At 40.9% G+C, this 21,346-nt stretch overlaps 1 protein-coding gene across 6 annotated transcripts in view; it reads right to left on the reverse strand.

The window, feature by feature from the left end:
* Positions 1 to 21,346, reverse strand: part of LOC125451579 (sperm-associated antigen 1-like) — a 118,071-nt gene that overhangs the window by 18,649 nt on the left and 78,076 nt on the right. For 4 of the 6 annotated variants that reach the window (XM_059645996.1, XM_059645997.1, XM_059646001.1 and 1 more), the window contains 4 exons: positions 14,098 to 14,273; positions 9,028 to 9,169; positions 2,867 to 2,993; positions 1,878 to 2,054 (listed from right to left, as the gene is read on the reverse strand). In XM_059645996.1, the coding sequence (XP_059501979.1) occupies positions 1,878 to 2,054; positions 2,867 to 2,993; positions 9,028 to 9,169; positions 14,098 to 14,273 (622 nt within the window). The remainder of the gene's footprint in view (positions 1 to 1,877; positions 2,055 to 2,866; positions 2,994 to 9,027; positions 9,170 to 14,097; positions 14,274 to 21,346) is intronic. The other 2 variants (XM_059645999.1, XM_059646000.1) reach the window with 2 other exon arrangements.

Genomic DNA, 21,346 nt, shown 5'->3' on the forward strand with positions numbered 1-21,346 from the left:
GTTAGAAATTTTGAAAAACGTGTGAATAGATAATTCCCCTGGGCAAGACGGGATATAGCCAAGTACGGGATGCAAGGGAAGAGATTGCTGCTCTTTTGGCAATGTTCTTTGCGTCATCCACTGCAGTATTTCTAGAAGATTGGCGGGTGGCAAATGCCATTTCCTTGTTCAAGAAAGGGAACAGGCGAAATCCAGGAAATTACAGACCAGTCAGTCTTACTTCTGTGGTGGACACATTATTGGACAGGATTCTGAGAGATAGTATTTATGATTATTTGGAAAAGCATAGTGTGATTAGAAACAGTCAGTACGGCTTTGAGGGGGGCAGGTCATGCCTCAAGTCTGACTGAATTCTTTGGAGGATGTAAGAAAACACAGATGAAGGTACAGCAGTGGATGTGGTGTATATGGATTTTAGCAAGGCTTTGATAAGGTTCCACAAGGTAGGCTCATTCAGAAAAGTACGGCGGCATGGGAAAGTAAGGGAAATTTGGCTCTCTGGATACAAAACTGGCTGTCCAATAGAAGACAGAGGGTGGTAGTAGATGGGACGTATTCAGCCTGGAGCTTGGTGACCAGTGGTGTTCTGGGGCCTCTGCCCTTTGTGATCTTTATAAATGACATGGATGAGGAAACGGAAGTGTGGGTTAGTAAGTCTGCCGATGACATGAAGTTGGTGGAGTTGTGAACAGCATGGAGGGCTGTTATAGGTTGCAATGGGACATTGACAGGATGCAGAGCTGGGCAAAGAAATGGCAGATGGAATTCAACCCAGGAAAATGTGAAGTGATTCATTTTGGAAGGATGAATTTGAATGCAGAATACAGGGTTAATGGCAGGATTCTTGGCAGTATGGAGGAACAGAGTGATCTTGGGGTCAATAGACAATAGCAGGAGTAGGCCATTCGGCCCTTCGAGCCAGCACCATTCATTATGATCATGGCTGATCACCCACAATCAGTATCCTGTTCCTGCCTTATCCCCATAACCCTTGATTCCACTATCTTTAAGAGCTCTATCTGTCTCTTTCTTGAAACTATTCAGAGATTTGGCCTCCACTGCCTTCTGGGGCAAAGCATTCCATAATCCCGTAATCCCTCAAAGTTGCTACCCAAATTGATAGGGTTGTAAAGGTGGTGTATGGTGTGTTGGCTTTCAGCGGTAGGGGAAGTGAGTTTAAGCGCCGTGAAGTTATGCTTCAGTTCTGTAAAACTCTGGTTAGACCACACTTGGAATATTGTGTTCAGTTCTGGTCACCTCATTACAGGAAAAATGTGGAAGCTTTAAAGAGAATGCAGAGGAGATTTACCAGGATGCTGCCTGCACTGGATGGCAGGTCTTATGAGGAAAGGTTAAGGGAGCTCGGGCTTTTTTCATTGGAGTGAAGAAGGATGACATGTGACTTGATAGAGGTTTACAAGATGATGACAGGCATAGATAGAATGGATAGGTAGAGACTTTTTCCCCAGGGTGGAAATGACTATTATGAAGGGGCATAATTTTAAAAGGTGATTCAAGGAAGGTATAGGGGAAATGTCAGAGGTAGGTTCTTCACAGAAATTGGTGGGCACGTGGAATGTGCTGCTGGCAGTGGTAGTGGAGTCAAATACTTAAGAGGCGTTTAAGCAACTCTTGAATAGGCACATGGAGGATAGTAAAATGTAGGGTATGCAGGGTAGATTGATTTTATTAGGACAAATAGATTGGCACAACATCGTGGACGAAAGGGCCTGGACTGTGCTGTACTGTTCTATGTTCTCTATGTTCTAATATGCTTAAAGGGATATTCAGGGTAGATGTAATAAGATGCTTCCTCTGTTAGGGAATGACAAAATATATCCTGTAAACTCATCAGCTGATTTGGAAAAAGTAAGTACCTCCTGTATTTCAATGTTTTTTCTAGTTTTCTCTTGGTTGCGGATTTTGTAAAGAGGTTCTCCTTCTCCCTCCTTTTTCAAAAGTTCTGTTACCTCTAGCAATTCTTTTTGAGCTTCAGCAACATTTACATCAAACTTCAGTACTTTACTGAGATCTTCGATACTGGATGTGTAGCACTGGAAGAGAAAAATACTTTGAAGAACAAGGATCTATGCCGAAGGATCATGTAATGAACTTTAAATATCCTAAATAAGACAGCTTCTGATAAAGTGGCTGGAGTATCTGGACATCACTTGCTGCTCAACACCCATGAAAAAATGGGAGTATTAATATACTGTTTTTACTAGGTAACTTCAAAGGACTATTTTCTTTTCTGTACTGAGTTCTGTGCCCAGTACCTTTAGAAATGTTCATGATCTTTCAGACGTTGCCAATATGTTGTTTGCTTCTGGTCCCTAAAATTCTGGGCTTAAAATTAACATTGTCCTTTCACGGCATGGATCTGAATTTGTTTTAAGTGTCCCTCTCAACTTATCCAGCAGCCTTCCAATCTTCTCCAAGCTTCCTATCGCAAAGCAAGAGGATGGTTCCCCACTGCTCTTGGTGCAGGACATCACACCTCTAAATCTTGGCCTCCCACAATCCAACTTTTACCCATAGCCTTTGTTCTCTTCCCACTCCTACCTTCTGTTCTGCTCCCACTGGAGCCCAAGCCACTGCCTCGTTTCCATGACCCCTCATTAGTAGCGCTTGTGCTGATGATTATTGAGCTCATGGCATGTGGCAGATCCTGCTACAGCCATTTAATATCACCGGTCGTATCTGAGCATGCAGGGTTGCCATATTGCATTGTGGGTCATCATAAGGTCCTAGTACAGCGTTTTCAGAATCCTATATGTTGGCAAGTTCTCTGCACACCAGCACAGCTTTAATTCACTAATGGATAAAATTCCAGTGTTTATTTTAGATGGTTAATCCAGTGCCTTACTTTTAACCCTTTGTAAGCCAAGGCTCTTCGGTAAAATGCTTTTATATTAGCGGGCTCCAACTGCAGAGCTGTGTTACAGTCCTCTTCAGCCTCCTTATAGTGATTCAGTTTCAGATAACACAGTGCTCTAAGAAAAATATAAAGCAAAATAAATCACATTTCTTCAAAAATGCTCAATTGTGACATCTTGAGGAACTTTCAGATTGATTTAGTTAACTAACGATCCCAAATATTGGGAAGAAAAATGGTAAATTGCTCACATGCAATGTCCTTCGTAACAAAACTACAAAATCCGGGATTCAGATATTCCTACACATGTAGGGAAAAGGACCTGAGAAACACCCCAAATCTGTAACAGCCAGCATCCTCAGGGACAAACCCAGTGGGCTAGAATGGGTTCAGGCCTCTTCGGCTGTCTTAAATCTGAGCAGCAGCAAGGGGTGACTTTGTTAATTACACACTTAAGGGCCTTAATTGACCTTGAGTGGGTAGTAGACCTGAAGATTCCCCTGCCATTCATAACATCGTAGTAGGGTAGGTACCCAATTGCACAGACCCCTAAGTTATGTACTTCGCCACCTCCATGTTGCCCATAAAATCTAGCCCTTGCAAGTCTATCTTTGGGATCACTGGAGTAGAGTTACAGTTTCATGCATTTTACAAAAAGATTACCCTGGTATGGTCGATTAGAGACCACGGAGATTAACTGGTTGGTGGCATAGTGCTAATGTTACTGAACAACTAATAGAGGCCCAGCCTAGACCTCGGGGATATAAAGGTTCAAATTGCAGCATGGCAGCTGGTAGAATATAAATTTCATGATTAAATATGTAATTAAATGTTAGTTTCAGTAATGCAGTAAAATGTAATAAAAACAATTGGGACATTATTCACTAATGTCTGCAGAGAAGAAAATCCACTGTTCTTGCATATAATTCCAGACCTATGCAGTGTAGTTCACTGAGGGTAGACCCACCATTGTGGTGGCACAATGACTTACAATCAAGAGAGAATTGCTTTGAGAGTCCTCAATACTGACTCTTAACCCACTGTGGCATGAACACCGTGCTAAGTGAAAACTGAAAAGAACTGTGGGGATGTTGTAAATCAGGAATGAAAACGGAGGTTGCTGGAAAATCTCAGCAGGTCTGACAACATCTGTGAAGAAAAAAAATCAGTTAATGTTTTGGGTCCGGTGGCTCTTCCTCAGAAACAAAATGGAGAAAAAAAAAATTGGGTCACCGGACCCAAAACGTTAATTCTGGATTTTTTTCTTCACAGATGCTGCCAGACCTGCCACGCTTTTCCAACAACTTCTGTTTGTGTTCCTGTGCTATGTGTGATGAATTTAGAATGGACCTAGCACCCACAATTCTTCAAAATGAGTGATCTGGTCTCTGAGGGATTTACACTTGAAAACACTTCCCACCAGTTTAACATTTATCGTCTCTACAAATCCAGAAATCTTCATAGAAGTCCGAATCTTCGCCTGGGCCCTAATTTGGCGACAGTGCCTTCAGCCATCTGGGTCCAACATTCTGATATTCCAAAGTGTCTCCACCTTCCAGTCCCTTAAGGTAATCCTTAATATTTGCAACTTTCGTCAAGGTTTTGATCATGTCTTCAAATATTTTCTTCTTTGGTTTGATATTCATTTGGGATGGTGCTGTTGTGAAACAGTTTGGTATGACTTTTTCTATTTAAATGTGCCACGACATACAAATTCAAACTGTTGATGTAAGGTTTATTAACTAAGATTCTTGGAGTAGATTTGTAGCTTAGGTTATGGATGCTGTGATTGGTTTACTCGCTGAGCTAGTTCATTAGTTCACACATATTTCATTACCTTGCGGGCACCATCATCAGCGCAGCCTTTGATGAAGTGCTGTTGTGTTTTCTCACCTGGTGTTTAAACTCTGGGGTCCGTTGGAATTGGTTATGTCGTTTCCAGTATTTCTTGGGAGTGGTATAGATTATAGGGTCTAATTCTACATGTTTATTGATGGCTTTCTTGGTGGAGAGCCAAGCTTCTAGAAATTCCTGTGCTTGTCTCTGTTTGACCTGTCCTAGGATCTTGATGTTGTCCTAATTGAACTATGCCAAAACAAGGGGAATACCTCTACCAAGTATTTAAGGACAACGGATCCCTAAACAGCTGGGTCTGACGATTCCTGTCACACAAATAACAGGAAGATACAGTATGCCCTGACACACTCGTCATGTTACCATATATCAGGAATGTATCCAAACTGACCACAAGACTCCTACGACCATTGGGCATCACAGTGGCATACAATCCGATGTCAACCCTATGCCAACTGCTAACTCGAACCAAAGACCCTTTACCAACGACGCACAGAACCAATGTGATTTACAAAATCTCATGCAACGACTGTGATAAACACTACATTGGACAGACAGGAAGGAAACTGGCCACAAGAATACATGAACACCAATTAGCAACAAAAGGACATGACTAGTACTCACTCATTTCCAATCACGTTGATAAGCAGAACCATCAGTTCAACTGGGACAACATCAGGATACTAGGACAGGCCAAACATAGACAAGGATGGGAATTTATACGGGCTTAGTTGTCCACCAAGACGGCCATCAATAATCACGTAGAATTAGACCCTATATATACACCATGGCAAACAAAAACTGGAAATGAGGTACCCAATTCCAACGTACCCCAGAGTTTAAATACCAGGCAGAAAAACACAACAATGCTTCATTGGAGGCTGCATTGATGTTACACAGCAGGGTAATGAAACATCTGTGAACTAATGAACCAGCTCGGGGAGCAAATCAACCACAGCCAGTTTACTAACTAAATCCTCCAAAATTAATTCAAAATAAAATAAAATTTTGACTATATTTTTACTCAACTGCAGCACAGCTGTTGAAAAAAGATGGAGGAGGAGCAGGGTTTCGTTGCTGAAGGCACAAAAATGGAAAGCCTCGGAATGATCGCACTCAATACTTCCACACCGCTTGATGAAGGATGTAAACCTGAAACATTGCCTTTCCTGCTCCTCTGATACTGCCTGACCCTCTTGTGTACCTCCAGGTCAGGGAGAGGCGATGGCCTAGTGGTATTCTTATTGGACAGTTAATCCAGAGACCCAGATAATGTTCTGGGCACCCGGGTTTAAATCCCGCAAGGGCAGAAGGTGGAATTTGAATTCAATAAATATCTGGAATATGGACCATGAATCCATTGTCAATTGTCAGAAAAACCTATCTGGTTCACTAATGCCCTTTAGGGAAGGAAATTGCCATTCTTACCTTGGTCTGGCCTACATGTGACCTCAGACCCACAGCAATGTGTTTGACTCTGACTACCCGCTGGGCAGTTAGGGATGGGCAATAAATGCTGGTCAGCGATGCCCTCATCCCGTGAATGAATAAAATAAAGTAATCTCCACACTGTATAGATTTACACTGCTAGATCATGATCTCAGTTGCGTTGAACATCACTGAATGGAGTCTAGTGCATCCTCAGAGAGGGAGGGGCAAAAATAAACACAAAGAGTCACTGCTGGACTGCTACAGCACATCTCCTAGCTGAGCAGTATTACAACAGGCTGGCTCATGACTGCATTTCACCTAAAAACTTGAAGTGATTTTTCAATGTGATAAACTTGATTAATGCAATAACTAGCAATTGCTGACAGGCCCTGGAAAGCTTGTTGCAGGATTTGTAGTGGCAAAGGGGTGTGGGGGGGGGGGGGGGGGGGGGTTGTTGGGTACATTGCTGTGAAAACAAAGTTATATACTATGTGTAAGGACATTGCACAGACAGTTAAAATAGCTGGACCTGGAAGCAAATAAGAAACATAATTTCTATTATCAGGAATCTTTATTATTCATTCACAGAATGAGGGCATTGCTGCTTAGGCCAGCATTTGTTGCTAATCTTTCACTGAGAAGGTGGTGTTCAGCCGTCTCTCGAACTGACATTCACTCGGGGTGGGGAATAGTTACATCACAATGCTGCTAGGAACAGAGTTCCAGGATTTTGACTCATTTCTTGATTACCTTGTCTATGACTTCAGAATGATACATAGTTAGGAGGGGAAGGTACAAAGAGTCATGTTTCTATGCATCCGCTGTCCTTATCCTTATGGGCAGTAGAAGGTTTTAGGTGTGGAAAATATTGTTGATGGAGCTTTGGTGAATTGCTGTAGGGCATCCTGTTGGTGGCATATACTATTGCCACTACATGAGAGTGGTGTGGGAAGTAAGTGTTAAAGGTGGTGGATGGGGGGAATTAAACAAGTGGGGTGCTTTGTCCTATATGATATTACCCTTCTTGAGTACAATTAGAGCTGCAATCATCGAAGTATTCCATCATGCTCCTAACTTGTGACTTCTAGATGTTGGACTCGAAATGGGATGTTAGGAGGCGAGTTATACACTGTAGAATTCCTGGCCTCTGACATATTCTTGGAGTTACAGTATTCACATGCCCTGTTTAGTTTAGTTTCCAGTCCATGCTAACTCCTGTGGGATGTTGGAGGTGAGGGATTCAGTAATGGTAATTAATAATTTTTAAAATTATTTTTCGATAGGATTTAGGCATTTGTTGTCCATCCTCAAATGCTCTTGGACTAACAGCTTGCTGGACTTTTCAAACGGTAATTTAGAGTCAACCACATTGCTGGTAGAGATGGCAGATTTACTTCATTAAAGGGCATCAGTAAACCAGATTTTTTATACAATAAATTATAGTTTCTCAATCACCAGTATCAAGATTAGCTTTCAATTCTTGATTCAATTAGATTTAAATTCCATTAGTTGCTCTCCAGTGATATTGTCAATATGTTACTATCTTTGCTAACTCTACATTGTAGAGGGCAGGTGGTTACATTCTCACTTGTTGAAGATGAGCATTACTTTGCACTTCTGGGGCAAGAATACCAAATTCGACTTTTTCTGGTGGGGTGGGCACCTGTTTCTTCATTTTTTAAAACAGGAATTAAACTCGTGGGACATTTTACGGAAAGAGATGAGATGAGAATCCGAGCACTTGATAAGAGTTTTATACCCAATCCACTTGATGCTTCCTTTCCATTAGGGAAATGTAGTATGTGTCACATGCCTGATTTGGCAATGGTAGTTTTGAAACTTAGAAGGATTAGGTGGCTCTAACTATTAGCACCATTCTTGCATTCACAGCTACTGGATTGGTCATTGCTGTTTAAGAAATTGTGTAGTGGCAGCATGCATGACAAACTTCGTTTTATATCCCCAACTAGGAATGTCTGTAAATCTTGAAGTACTCAATGTTGAAGGAGTCAGCATCTTACCTTTGGTGTTCCTTTGTTAAATCACCTAAATTCGTGGTGCTACAGGAATCCTAAAATGAATTACCATTCCTAAGCTTCTACGTTGTTGCAAATTCAAATTGCAAATAAGGAAGATGCAAAATCATCACTTCCAATACAACAGAGATTGATGCACGTAGAAAATCCAAACAATATTTTGTATGAAAAAAATTAACTAAACCAACACAAGTTAACTTTTACAAACCCAATTTCAAGGGTTTAAATTACATCATGCTTATTTTATGTGGGTAAGTTGGGTATCGTGCAAAACTTCTGAACAGAATGTAGCATTTGGCACAGGGTCAATTAATGTCATGTTTGAAACTATAAATGAGAGCTGTTTGTTTTCAGAAAGTCAAAATTGCACATGTGCCTCCAGGGCTGATTTTGTAACTTGCATTTACCCGTGTGAGGCACTATACTGCCAAAAATTTTAGACTATACTTTTTTTGAGTTACGTGTGTGCCAAGTTGGCATACAGGTGATACTAGTATTGCAACAAAAGTATTCATGACTATAAATATTTGGTTCTTCTTCATAAAATGTGAAGAAAAGCTACCCTGAATAAGAGGATTAATCTTTACTAGGGGGACACACGTGTGACTGACTTCAAACTACACATACCATTGCACAGAAAGGGTACTTAAGACTAAATTGGTGTTGAAAGAATTCAAATACCACATGTATGTTTTGTTAAGTTTTCATACTATTCCTATGCATCAGCTACCATGGGAGCTCCTTCCTTCTGATTTTGTTCATAGAAGTTCTTTCTTCATAATGTACTATGAAGTTATAAATTTTAACAGAGTATAAAGCTATATTTCTTACCGGTTTGTGTAAATGGTGCTATCATCATTTTTCAGTTTTAGGCATTCACTATACTTTGCAATGGCTTCTTTGTACTGGGTCTTCTTCACAAAACAATTACCTTCCTGCTTCAAGGAAATAAAATGTTCTTCTACATTTTTGCCTGGAAGAATTCAAACAGAACAGAAAATTTTAAAACAAATCTTCAGTAAAAAAAATCTGAGCAACTCGAGTTCTTCAAGTACGTGATGCTGCATTTGTGATCAGAATATTTATTACGTGTAGAAATGTAAGCAAAAAAGTAGGCCTTTTGGTCCATCATGTTTGTGCCAGCCAAACAATACGTCATCCTGCCAGACCACACCTTCGTGGTCTTGGTGTGGAACTTTTTAGTTTTTGGCACCAAGCTTTTTTTTTAATGAAATGACGCTTTCTACCTCAGCCACCAATGGGACTTGCATGGTTACCTGGGAATGGGAACTAAACCTGCACTATTGGCCCACTCTGCATTGCAAACGGCCATCCAGCTAAATGAGCTAAACAATGCCCCCTGCATCTTAACGGCCTTTCCTGTGACCTAACAGACATGCAATCCCTTAGGGCCTCCAGACTTTTCAGGATCCTACTATTTATTGTATATTCCTTTGCCTTGCTTGTTCTCCTACATGCATTACCTTACACTTCTCCTGACTGAATTTCATTTGCCATTCTTCTGACCCTCTGATATCCTCCTATATGTTCTTGCAGTATGCAGCTTTCTTCATTACATCATATGGCGAACTTTACTACTGATTACAAATCTCTTCATGAGATTCCCTACATTCAAGACTAAACAATTTGTACATAACATGAAATGCAAGGAAAATATGGAGGCCAATGAACCCTATTAATCACAAAAACGTCTCTCAATAATTACTTTTTCCTTCCTGCCCTGAATAAAGTCAGCACACAGCTTCCCGCCTTTCCTTGGATCCCATGAAATTTCAACTTTGAGGAGTCAGCCATTGCTAAAATCTGTGTGTTTAGACTGCATTTTCCACATCACTCTCCTGGTTTCCCCTCTCAGAAACTTCTATCAAGTTATTTAGTTATTTCATTTATCTTCTGTTCAGGGTGACAACACTTTCCAACTGACCATTTACACTATTATTTACTATTTGTCAGCCACAAAGGTTAAACTAATCAGAGTTCCTGCTTGCAGCCTGTTAGAGTAAAGATTTCTCAATATTCTTCAATGCTTAAGAACTTCATACAAGGTTCCATACTAATGAAATACTGTTGAATTTTGATGTCTGCGATGAAATTATCAAGGTCTTTCAGAATCTACTATAAATGAATTTGATGTGTGCATGAGGCAAATTTTATGTGAAGCTCTTCTGGAGTTCTGGATGTGAGTTTGCTCGCTGAGCTGGAAGGTTCGTTTTCAGTCGTTTCGTCACCATACTAGGTAACATCATCAGTGAGCCTCTGATGAAGCGCTGGTGTTACAAGCCAAACAGAGACACACGAGAATTCCTAGAAGCATGGCATTCCAACTGGAACTCCATCAACAAACACATTGGCTCCAAATCAATCTACCATCCTCTGAGAAAAAGAACAGGAAATGACATCACCAATGCAGGAAATGACATCACCAATCCAAGGAAACCTAACCAGATAAATAGAAAGCGGGACATAACACCAGCACTTCGTCGGAGGCTCACTGATGATGTTACCTAGTATGGTGACGAAACGTCTGAAAACGAACCTTCCAGCTCAGCGAGCAAACTCACATCCAGATCCTCAACCTGAGCTACAAATCTTCTCAAAACTCACTCTTCTGGAGTTTTCGGATGAGGGTGTGATACACCAATATAATAATCATGACCTCCTTGATTAGGCTAATTGAAATTCAGCTAACATAATCAATCAAAATAAAGGGACAGCAAAAACATTTTGGTACAGCAGTACAGGGCTTTACTGGGGTTTTCCAAAAAAAGGAGTTTGAAACACCAAACTCGTCACCATGAGTTCTTAAATTTATTAGACCAATGAAAACTTAGCTACCATAATGACAGCTTAAAAAACATTTTTTTTGCATCAATTTCTTAGCATTGCATTAGCTATTATTGTACTGCACTTGGAACAGTACCAAGTGCAGGAATGGTTTAGAGGAGCAAATAAAATTAAACAATTTGAAAATTATTGAAAGCAGGGAAATGAGGGCATCATTTGTTTCTCCCAATTGAGGCGTCTTTTCATTCAACATTTGAAAAAAATGATGCATACCTGATGTCATCATCCACATGGCAATGAAGAAAGATTAAGAAGGTGGAGGAATATCAGTGACAACAACCTGAGACAGTATAATACTGCTGCTGCAGCAGCAGCAACAACCTGATTTTCCTGTTCCAGGTATGAGTAATTGTCATTTTTTTCAAGCTGGCCTGTCACTCTGGTCCAGTTAAGGGAGTAATCTTTAGCAGCTGATTTAGAAATAGTACATGGAAAATTACAATTTTGCTAAAAACACACAAGCATAATCTCATTAAAGTGTGAATTGTTTTTGTGAGACAACTTACAAGGAGGGATGGAAAGGCCATGCTGTACTTGCAGAGACAAGAGACTAAGTAAACAAATTTCACAGCTAAGGGAACAGAGACATCTCTTGCACAAGTACCTGGCCAACAGCAGAGACTTGCAGCAGAGGATGTACCTGGCCCAAGCACATATGGATTTAGTGAAAGGCAAGCAATGCTCATGCAATACAGCAGACAAGTATGCGACAAGGCAACAACTATATCAAGCATGCATGTAGCATTGTGTGTGGTGTTTATATGGGGAACAGTCGATGCTAGACAGGGCAGAATAGGAAGGCAAAGTGAGATGCTCTACAAAGGATGCACAAGGCTGCTAGACACAGGTGGCAAGTCGCATCAGGATAGGCAACAACTGTCTGATCAGCAGTGCTAATAGTTCTCATTCATTGTAAAAATCAACTCAACAACATTGGTCCAAGGAGTTAACTGGTTTTAGAAATACTTGGAATTCAGGGTGAGTACAACAGAGCCTAAGATTGTGGCGTTCAGTTATTGAGTGGTAAATAATAATCAATTTTATTATATTTTATGTATCATCTCAAAAATGACAGGGTGGGGAAAACATTAACATTAAACAGATGTCAGTCACAATACCCATACAGGAGTTATTTTGGATGCTCATTATTCATAATTTTTATTCGGTATATGCAAAATAAACAGCTATGAACACTACCAAAGGAATTTATTTTAAAAGTGCTCAAATTCCTCATTAGTAACCAGGATTTCAGCTTTTTAGGCCCACACCCTGATTTTCCTCATTAATATTACAGCCTTGCCCTGTCTTTTATTTAGAACAATCTTTAAATGCCACCTCTGACCAAGTTTTTGACTATACTTAATAAAAATGAAAAGAATTACACATGCTGTAAATCAGGAACAAAAACAGGAAATACTGGAAAGTTCAGCAGGTCTGGCAACATCTGTGAACTAAAAATCAGAGTTAACATTTCAAGTCCAGTGACCCATCCTCAGAACTGGGCCTGCACATTTGCCAATGTAGTATACTGCATGCACTGTACCTGGTGTGGCTTCCTCTACATTGGGGAAACCAAGTGGAGACTTGGGGACCGCTTTGCAGAACACCTCCGCTCGGTTCGCAATAAACAACTGCACCTCCCAGTCGTGAACTGTTTCAACTCCCCCTCCCATTCATTAGACGACATGTCCATCCTGGGGTGCTGCAGTGCCATAATGATGCCACCCGTAGGTTGCAGGAACAGCAACTCATATTCCACTTGGGAACCCTGCGGCCCAATGGTATCAATGTGGACTTCACAAGCTTCAAAATCTCCCCCTCCCCCACTGCATCCCTAAACCAGCCCAGCTCTTCCCCTTCCCCCAGTGCATCACAAAACCAGCCCAGCTTGTCCCTGCCTCTCTAACCTGTTCTTCCTCTCACCTACCCCTCCTCCCACCTCAAGGTGCACCTCCATTTCCCACCTACCAACCTCATCCCGCCTCCTTGACTGTCCGTCCTCCCTGGACTGACCTATCCCCTCCCCACCTACACGCTCCTCTCCACCTATCCTCTCCTCTATCCATCTTTGGTCCGCCTCCCGCCTCCCCCACCCCTCCCTATTTATTCCAGAACCCTCTCCCCATCCCCCTCTCTGAAGAAGGGTCTAGGCACGAAATGTCAGCTTTTGTGCTCCCGAGATGCTGCTTGGCTTGCTGTGTTCATTCAGCTTCACACTTTGTTATCTTGGATTCTCCAGCATCTGCAGTTCACATTATCTCTGACCAAAAGATTAGCTCTGATTTTTTCTTCAAAGGTGCTGCCTGACCTGCTGAGCTTTTCTAGCAACTTCTGTTTTTGTTTAGACTAAACCTCCTGGTTTCACTTTTTAAGGTTTATCATTCACTTTTTTGTCTGGATATGTCTCCGTGAAATATGAAAGGGCTGTATAAATGCAAAATTTTAAATTGCAACATCATTTTTATGCCAGACAGCAAGTTAAGAAATAACTTAGTTTTGTAGTATCTTTTATGTTCTCCACATATCTCAACGTAACTTAGTTATTATTGTGTTTTGACAAATGTGGCAGTCAAATTCACCATAGCAAAGCCCCACAAAAGCAAAAGAAAGATAAAAACTTTTGTTGAATCTAGGCTAAATGCCGGCCAAGTTGCTGCCAGAATATCAGACTTCAAAGAAGACAACCATTTTATGTCTATCAGAACAGACATATCAGATATAGTCTCACTCAAAAGGTAGCACCTCCAACAATGCATTAGTCCCACAGCACTACACTAATGCATTGACTTGGATTATGCATTCAGCTCTTGCAATGGGATGCAGAAGTACTGGCTCCAGTTACCAATTTGACTGTAAGTGTTAGATTGAAGTCGACATGCACTAAAAACTCAGAGCAATTTTGTTTTAGGTGCAACAGTAAATATTCGTTCTGGTCATCTAGACAAGTTTCAATATATGATGAGACCAATATTTCACAACAATAAGTCAAAATTATTTGTGATGACATCAACAATAGTCGATGAGTTTTGCCATTACCCTTGTTTGGAGAGGTGTGTTGGTTTTCATTAGTCATCTGGGTTTTACTTTCAGCAGCACAGGAAATAGAATCTTTGTCCCACCTATGTTGCTGTGCAGATACAGGGACTACTGGGATTGCTGACACTTTTTCTCTCCATTTCACACCATCTTCTTCTATTAGTGTCTTAGTTATCCTGTAAGGGTAATTGCATGGTTACTGAAAACAGTTTTAACTTATCTAAAGGATATTGCTCAAAAGCACAGAATTTAGTACTGATTTTCCAGTGGTGCAATGCCAATTTTCTAGCATATATATGATAATCAGACTGTAAAAATGGGCAAAGAACTAAAATGTTCGAATCTCTGCACATTTTTCTAATCAGATACGCACAGGTTTCAGGAAGTATTTGCCAAATTTATAGATGGATTGACAAATGAATACACAATCACATTGCAATGTTACATAGCTTTTACCATAATTTCATAATAAAACAGTCTGCAACATGAATAAAGTTCTAGTTACTTATATAAAGGATAAATTAAACCAAGGTTCAGGAAATTATTATTACTGGTGATTACAAGGGATTAAGTCTACACATTTTCCAACTCTTGCACTGATTTGTAGCTAAAAAGCAATTTTGCCAACAGAAAACTGAAGTGAAGGCAGGGCAGATATTTGTTCACCTTTTGTTTTCCAATACCAGCAGTTCAGCAGTCTGACATTCTGGCTGTCAGGAAGGTACCCATGGCTCTCTCAGCTCTTGTTATTACTGTTTACAACCTGTCCACAGTACTTGCACAATGGATCCAGGGAGAGCTAGCTAAGTGGATACACATTTGCCTTGACAATAGGAGGAGACAGTGGATTGTGGTAAAGGGTTGTTGCTCAGACTGGAGGTCTGTGACCAGTGGTGTACTGCAAGGATTGGTGCCGGTCCATTATTGCTTGTCATTTACATAAACGATTTGGATGCGAATATAAGAGGCATAGTTAGTACTTTTGCAGGTGACACCTAGAATATAAGAGGCATAGTTAGTACTTTTGCAGATGACACCTAGATTGGTGGTATAGTGGATAGTGAAGAGATTATTTAAGATTACAACAGGATGTTGATCATTTGGTCCAGTGGACTGAGGAATGGCAGATGGAGTTTAACTTAGATAAATGTGAGATGTTGCATTTTAGTATAACTAACAACTTACACAGTTAATGGCAGGGCCCTGGAGAGCATTGTCAAACAGAGACCTAGGAAATCACAGGTAAACAGAGGGGTAAAAGGTGGTGCGTGTATTATTTGCCTTCTTCAGTCAGAGCATTGGGTACAGGAGTTGGGATGTCATGTTACAGCTGTACAAGACAATAGCAAGGCCACATTTTGAGTACTGCATATTATTTTGGTCACTCTGCTATAAAATTGGAAAGGTTGCAAAAAAAAGATTTACAAAGATGTTACCGAGACTGGAAGGTTTCAGTTATCTGGACAGACTGAGACCTTTTGCCCTGGTGCGTAAGAGGCTGAAGGTGACTGCATAGAGGTTTATAAAACCATTAAGGGCATAGATAAGATGAATAGCCACTATCTTTTCCCCAGGGATGTGGAGCACAATACTGGATGGTGTTAGGATAACGCGAGAGGGGCAAGATTTAAAAGGGACCTGAGGGGCAACTTTTTTTTCCCACATAGAGAGTGGTGCATATATGAAACAAGTGGACAGAGAAAGTGGTGGAGGTGGATACATTTACAATACTTAAAAGACATTTGGACAGGTACATAAGGTTCAGAGGGATATGGGCCAAACACAGGCAAATGGGACTAGTTCAGTTTAGGAAACCTGATCGTCATGGACATTGGGCTGAAAGGTTTGTTTCATGCTGTATGACTCTAACTGTTTGCTGCTACTCTTGTTCCCTTCTGATTGCTAAATTACACTTGGGACACTTGCTTTCATCAGTTGTGGCATAGAGTAAAAAAGCAAGGAGGTAATGTTGGAATTCTACAAAGCACTGGTTAGGCCACAGCTGGAGTACTGTGTGCAGTTCTGGTCACCTCACTACAGGGAGGATGTGATAGCACTAGAGGGGGTACAAAGCAAGTTTACCAGGATGTTGCCTGGGATGGAGAAATTCAGCTGTAAGAAGAAACTAAATGGACTTTGATTGTTTTCTTCAGTTTAGAGGAGACGGACGGAGGGCATGATTGATGTGTATTAAATTATGAGGGATATAGAAGGGGCGGATAGAAAGCAGTGATTCCTCTTGGTTGACGGATCATTCACGGGAGGGCACAGTCTTAGGATAACAGGCAGGAAACTTGGAAGGGATTTGGGAAAAAACACATTTGCACTCAGCATGTGGTAGGAATCAGGAATGCACTGCGTAGTAAAGTAATGAAGGCCAGAAAACTTACAAGCTTTAAAAAAAATATTTGGAGCAGTTCAGATATCATAATATTGAGGGATATGGTACAGCACAAGAAATTGGGATTAGTGCACCTTTAGTGGTAGTTACCTCGGTGCAGACTTAGTGGGCCGAAAGACCTGTATAAATCTTGTTCTCTCACAGCTTATTGATTCTTTTCTACAACTTTATTCAATGACGTACACTTTCAAGGTATCTCACCTCCTCCCAACTTTCAGTTTTGTCTCACTGTGTCTTGCACAGACTGTAAATACCAACATTGTAGAAGACAAATCTCTGAAAAGGTAACTTATAAATTTTTTAGAAGTACAATCAATACAATAGATATGAAAAAGGACTTTCAGAAAGGTACCATTTCTTGGTTGATTTTCACTTTTAAAAATGGATTTAAAATTCAGGAATAAGGCCAAGCCTTTTAACTCAACATATCATTCCATTCAAACTCTGGTAATGATTACTCCATTATGAACATCAATTCCAATTCCTGCTTTTGTTCTCTTAATTTAAAGAACACAGTTCTGATAGTTAAAGGGAGGGAGAGACAGTTGTAACTGAGATTTCAAGCTGAATTTAATGGCAAAACCTAATTAAAACATTTTTCTTATTACCTTTGCTCCCAGGATAGCAACGAAACAGTTTAAGAAACTGGGTGTGTTGGGTCGGAAGGACAGCAGCACCAGGTTACAGTCAGGGAATGGAGAAGAGTGAGAGATCATGGGTAACTGCAGCAGTCAGTGGTTGGGAAGAGATAGAGAGCAGATCACAGGAAGGAGAGAAGATCACAAGCCAGAGAGAAAATTGAGGCAATTAGTGGATTAAGTAACAGAGCCAAAAATAGGTAGGGAAGAATGTTACATTGGTTCAAGTAAGTGGAAGCACTTCTGTTTCTCCTGGCCCATGTGCAGCAGTATATAGGTGCTTAACAGGTGGGTCCTGTACCTTCATGCCTTCCAATTGCTGGGCTTTCTGTATTTTTAAGTGGCATTAAAAAAAATTCATTAGATTTGACATACACTGTGAATTTAAAATGTTTAAATTACAGACTTGTCTCAAGAGAGCAGATTATTTCCCTATTCTCCATTATGAAAACTGTATGTGGGTACATTGCAGTTGAGTGTTAAATTCTTGAAGTTTAAATTCCATGTTTGTGGTTGGGAGGCAATCACTTTAATAAACTAAATCAAGAAATTCTGCAACAAATAGGCTGAGTGGCATTAACTACTGTTTATTGTCCTTTGTGATAATGTCTGTATGCTTTTACATATTATATAGGATATGCAACATAGAGAAAGGTCACTTGACACAACAAACAAGCTCATGCCAGTGTTCATCCAAATGGTATTAACTTTGAAATAAACCTATTACATGTGAAAAGTTCTGGGATATCTTGAATCATAAGCCAATTCCTGTTTGCTTTCCAGGTGTCTCTTCTAAAGTGAGATTTTACTGTTTGAGCACGTTTGTAATAAGCCCAGACTTTATTTTCAAATTATTTGCATTTATAACAAATGACATTCCTTTCAAATACTTGCTGTCTAACATAACTTTTTTGTACTGTTTAATACTCATTAGTTATTCATAACAGCCTCCTATTTTCAACTTCTACCTAAGAAAATAATGCATTAGTTGGTTTCTCACAGCCTTCCTTGTCTGTGTTTAAATAAAACACAAATTCTCTTCCCAAGAGATCCTCCACAAGCAAGCAGCCATTTCCTGGGTGTTCTAGCTATTCCTTCATCTCTGCAAAAATTCACTGTTCTGTTGATGGCCATAACTCGTAGCTCTGAGCATTGACCCTTAGCTGGACACAGGGCAGGGATCATCCATGCCCGGAGTACTTAATTGACTCAACCACACATCCCCTGATACCGAGATAAAATTTGTACATAGCGAGTGACTAGGTTGCTGACAAAAAACAAAGTGTGCTTTCACCAAACAGGTTTATTGATACACTTGAATAAAGAAAAATACTGCTGGTGCTGGAAATCTGCAACAAACATGAATTCTGGAGAAACTTAGCAGGTCCAGCAGCATTTGTGGAGATGGAAACAAAGTTTGAACTGAAAACAAAAAATGCTGTAGATCACAGCAGTTCAAGCAGCATCCATGAAGAAAAAGCAAACTCATATTTTGAGTCTAGATGACTCATCATCAGAGCTGAAGTGAAGGGGGTAAGATTTAGTGGGGGCGGTGGGGGGGGGGGGGGGGGAAGAAGAGAGGTGATTTGAGTGCTGTGGGAGAAAATATGTTGACAGTTAAGATTAAGTGATTGGAATCTGAGAATAACAGAACAATGGTATGCTTAACTGCCAGACTGGAAAGAAATGACAGTCCTACTGGAGTGGGTGGAGGGCAGAGAGGGTGACAGAATGTAACAAGCAAAGCTAAAAGAAACAGAAGGAAATGTATGCACAACTTGAAGGTGTTGAACTCAATTTTGAGTCCAGAAGCTTGTAGACTGCCTAGTTTGAAGATGAGATATTGCAACGGAGCACTGTTGCATGCCGAGAGACAAGTGGGTACGTGAGCAAGACCAATGTTAAAATGACTGGCTATGGGAAGGTCAGGGTCATGCTTGCGCACAGGCTGGGTGTATTCTGCAAAGTGAGTGATCGCCCAGTCTGCGTTTAGTTTCTCTAAATAGAGTAGGCCAAATTGAATGCAGTGAACACAACACACAAGATTGGAGTGGTACAGGTGAAATGCTGCTTCACCAAAACAGACGGTTTAGACCCTTGGAAGGTGAGCAGGGAGGTGGTGATAAGGGCGGGTATTGCACCTTCTGTGGTCACACGGAAAGGTATTAGGGAAGGGGGGGGGGAAATAGTGTTGGTGGTCGAGGAATGGACTAGGGTGTCACAGAGGGAATGATCCATGCGAAATGCAGACAGGGGTGTGAGGGGAAGACGTGTTTGGTAGTGACATTCTGCTCGAGTTGCCTGAAATAGCAGAAAATGATCCTTTGAATGCAGAGACTGGTGGGTGAAAAAAGTGAAATCAAGGGGGACTCATCACACTGTTGAGAATGATGGGAACGGGCAAGGGTGGAAGCTCACAGGTGATAGATCGGATGCGGTTCAGGGCCCTGTCAACCACAGTGAGCAGGAAACTACGGTTATAGAAGAAGCAAGCCATGTCAGCAGCAGTGTTTTGGAAGGTAGCATTGACCAAACAGATATGACACAGGTGAAAGAGCAAGGAGAATGGGATGGAATCCTTGAAGGATGTGGGGTGCGAACAGCTATTGGAGTCAGTGGCTTTGTAATAGATAGCAGTGGGTAGTTTATTTCCCCAAAGGGAGACGGAATGGTCAAGGAAAGGAAGGGAAGTGTTGGAAATGAGCAACGTGAAACTTATAGAAGGGTGGAAATTGGAGGCAAAATGAACAAATTTTTCAAGGTCCAGGCAGGAGCTTGAAGCAGCACCAAAACAAATTGCCAATGTGCCAAAGAAAAAGAGTTGTGGGAGGAGGCCAGTGTAGGACTGGAACAAGGATTCTTCCATATACCGCATAAAAGAAGCTGGCATAACTGGGATCCACTCCTTTGACTTGGCAGAAGCGAATTAAAGGAGAAATTGTTCAGTGAAAGCTCAAGTCAGCCAAATGGAGGAGAGTTAGTGGTAGATGGGGTTTGTCTAGACTCCTAGTCAAGGAAGAAGCTGAGAACTCCCAGACAATCCTGATGGAGAATGGAGGTATAGAGGGATTGGACATCCCTGATGAATAGGGAGCAATAAGGGCCAGGGAACTGAAAATTGTCAATTTGGCAGAGGGCATCAGAGGAACTGTTGATTTAGGTGGACACAGTGCGGCCTTGTGGAGTCAGGGTACCTTGACTCCATTCTCTCTTCATTTGTCCAGAACCTGCCCACTTCTGATGAAAAGTGACGTAGACTTGAAACGTTAGCTTGCTTTCTCTCTATGGATGCTGCTTGACCGGAGGTGGTTCTCCAGCACTTTGTTTTCACTTCAGATTCCAGCATCTGCAGTAATTTGCTCCTAAATTGAGAAACAATCTTTGTTTTGTCAAGCCTCATGTAACTCATCAATCTGAGTTTCACCAGCATCCTTAGTTTGAGGTAAATTAAAAACCTGGTTGCACTGAAATTTAAGCATATGATGCTTAAGAATGCTCTTGCAAAATTCTGTAGCATAGTTCATTGGGTGTTATAAAACAACATAGTTAAGAGTTACATGAAAAATGTAATGTGTTGTAAGTGAGTGCTTATTTCTAAGAGTGTGGCATGAATATATACAGGATGACTGAGGAGCTGGTCACCTGTACATTTCCTACTCAAGAGTTATCATATTCTTGAATGGTTCTATTTGTTCTCCTCTGCTGAGCCCTTAGGACATTCTGCTTTAGGGTTCCACTTAATGCGATTGGGAATCAGTCTTTTCCAGGGCAAAGTTTCACAATGAGCACCAAATTATCACCATCCTTGTAAGTGCTGCTCAGTAGCACATCACTAGGTCTCAGAACCCAAAGTAGTGATTCAGCACAGGTACTGTGATCAGCTGATATTTTATCCTTATTCAAATAATGTATTTGGATTGAGCAGAGGAATCATAAACAATCCCGGCTGAAGGGTCCCGACCCGAATTGTCAACTTTCCTGCTCCACTAATGCTGCCTGTGCTCCAGCTCCACACTGTACCATCTCTAACTCCAGCATCGGGAATTCTTAATATCTCTGCTGAAGGAGGTCTTGTTTTTGCATGAGGTACTCAGACACTTATGTCAAAATTCCCCCCATTATACCATTCTTGGAAGGATAGTGCCAGAAACAGGAGGATAAATTAGGCAGCAAAGCAGCCTCATATTTCTAAACTTACTTTTGTTAGAAC

The sequence above is a fragment of the Stegostoma tigrinum genome, chromosome 5, assembly GCF_030684315.1.
Source record: "Stegostoma tigrinum isolate sSteTig4 chromosome 5, sSteTig4.hap1, whole genome shotgun sequence".
In the NCBI taxonomy this organism is placed as follows: Eukaryota; Metazoa; Chordata; class Chondrichthyes; order Orectolobiformes; family Stegostomatidae; genus Stegostoma; species Stegostoma tigrinum.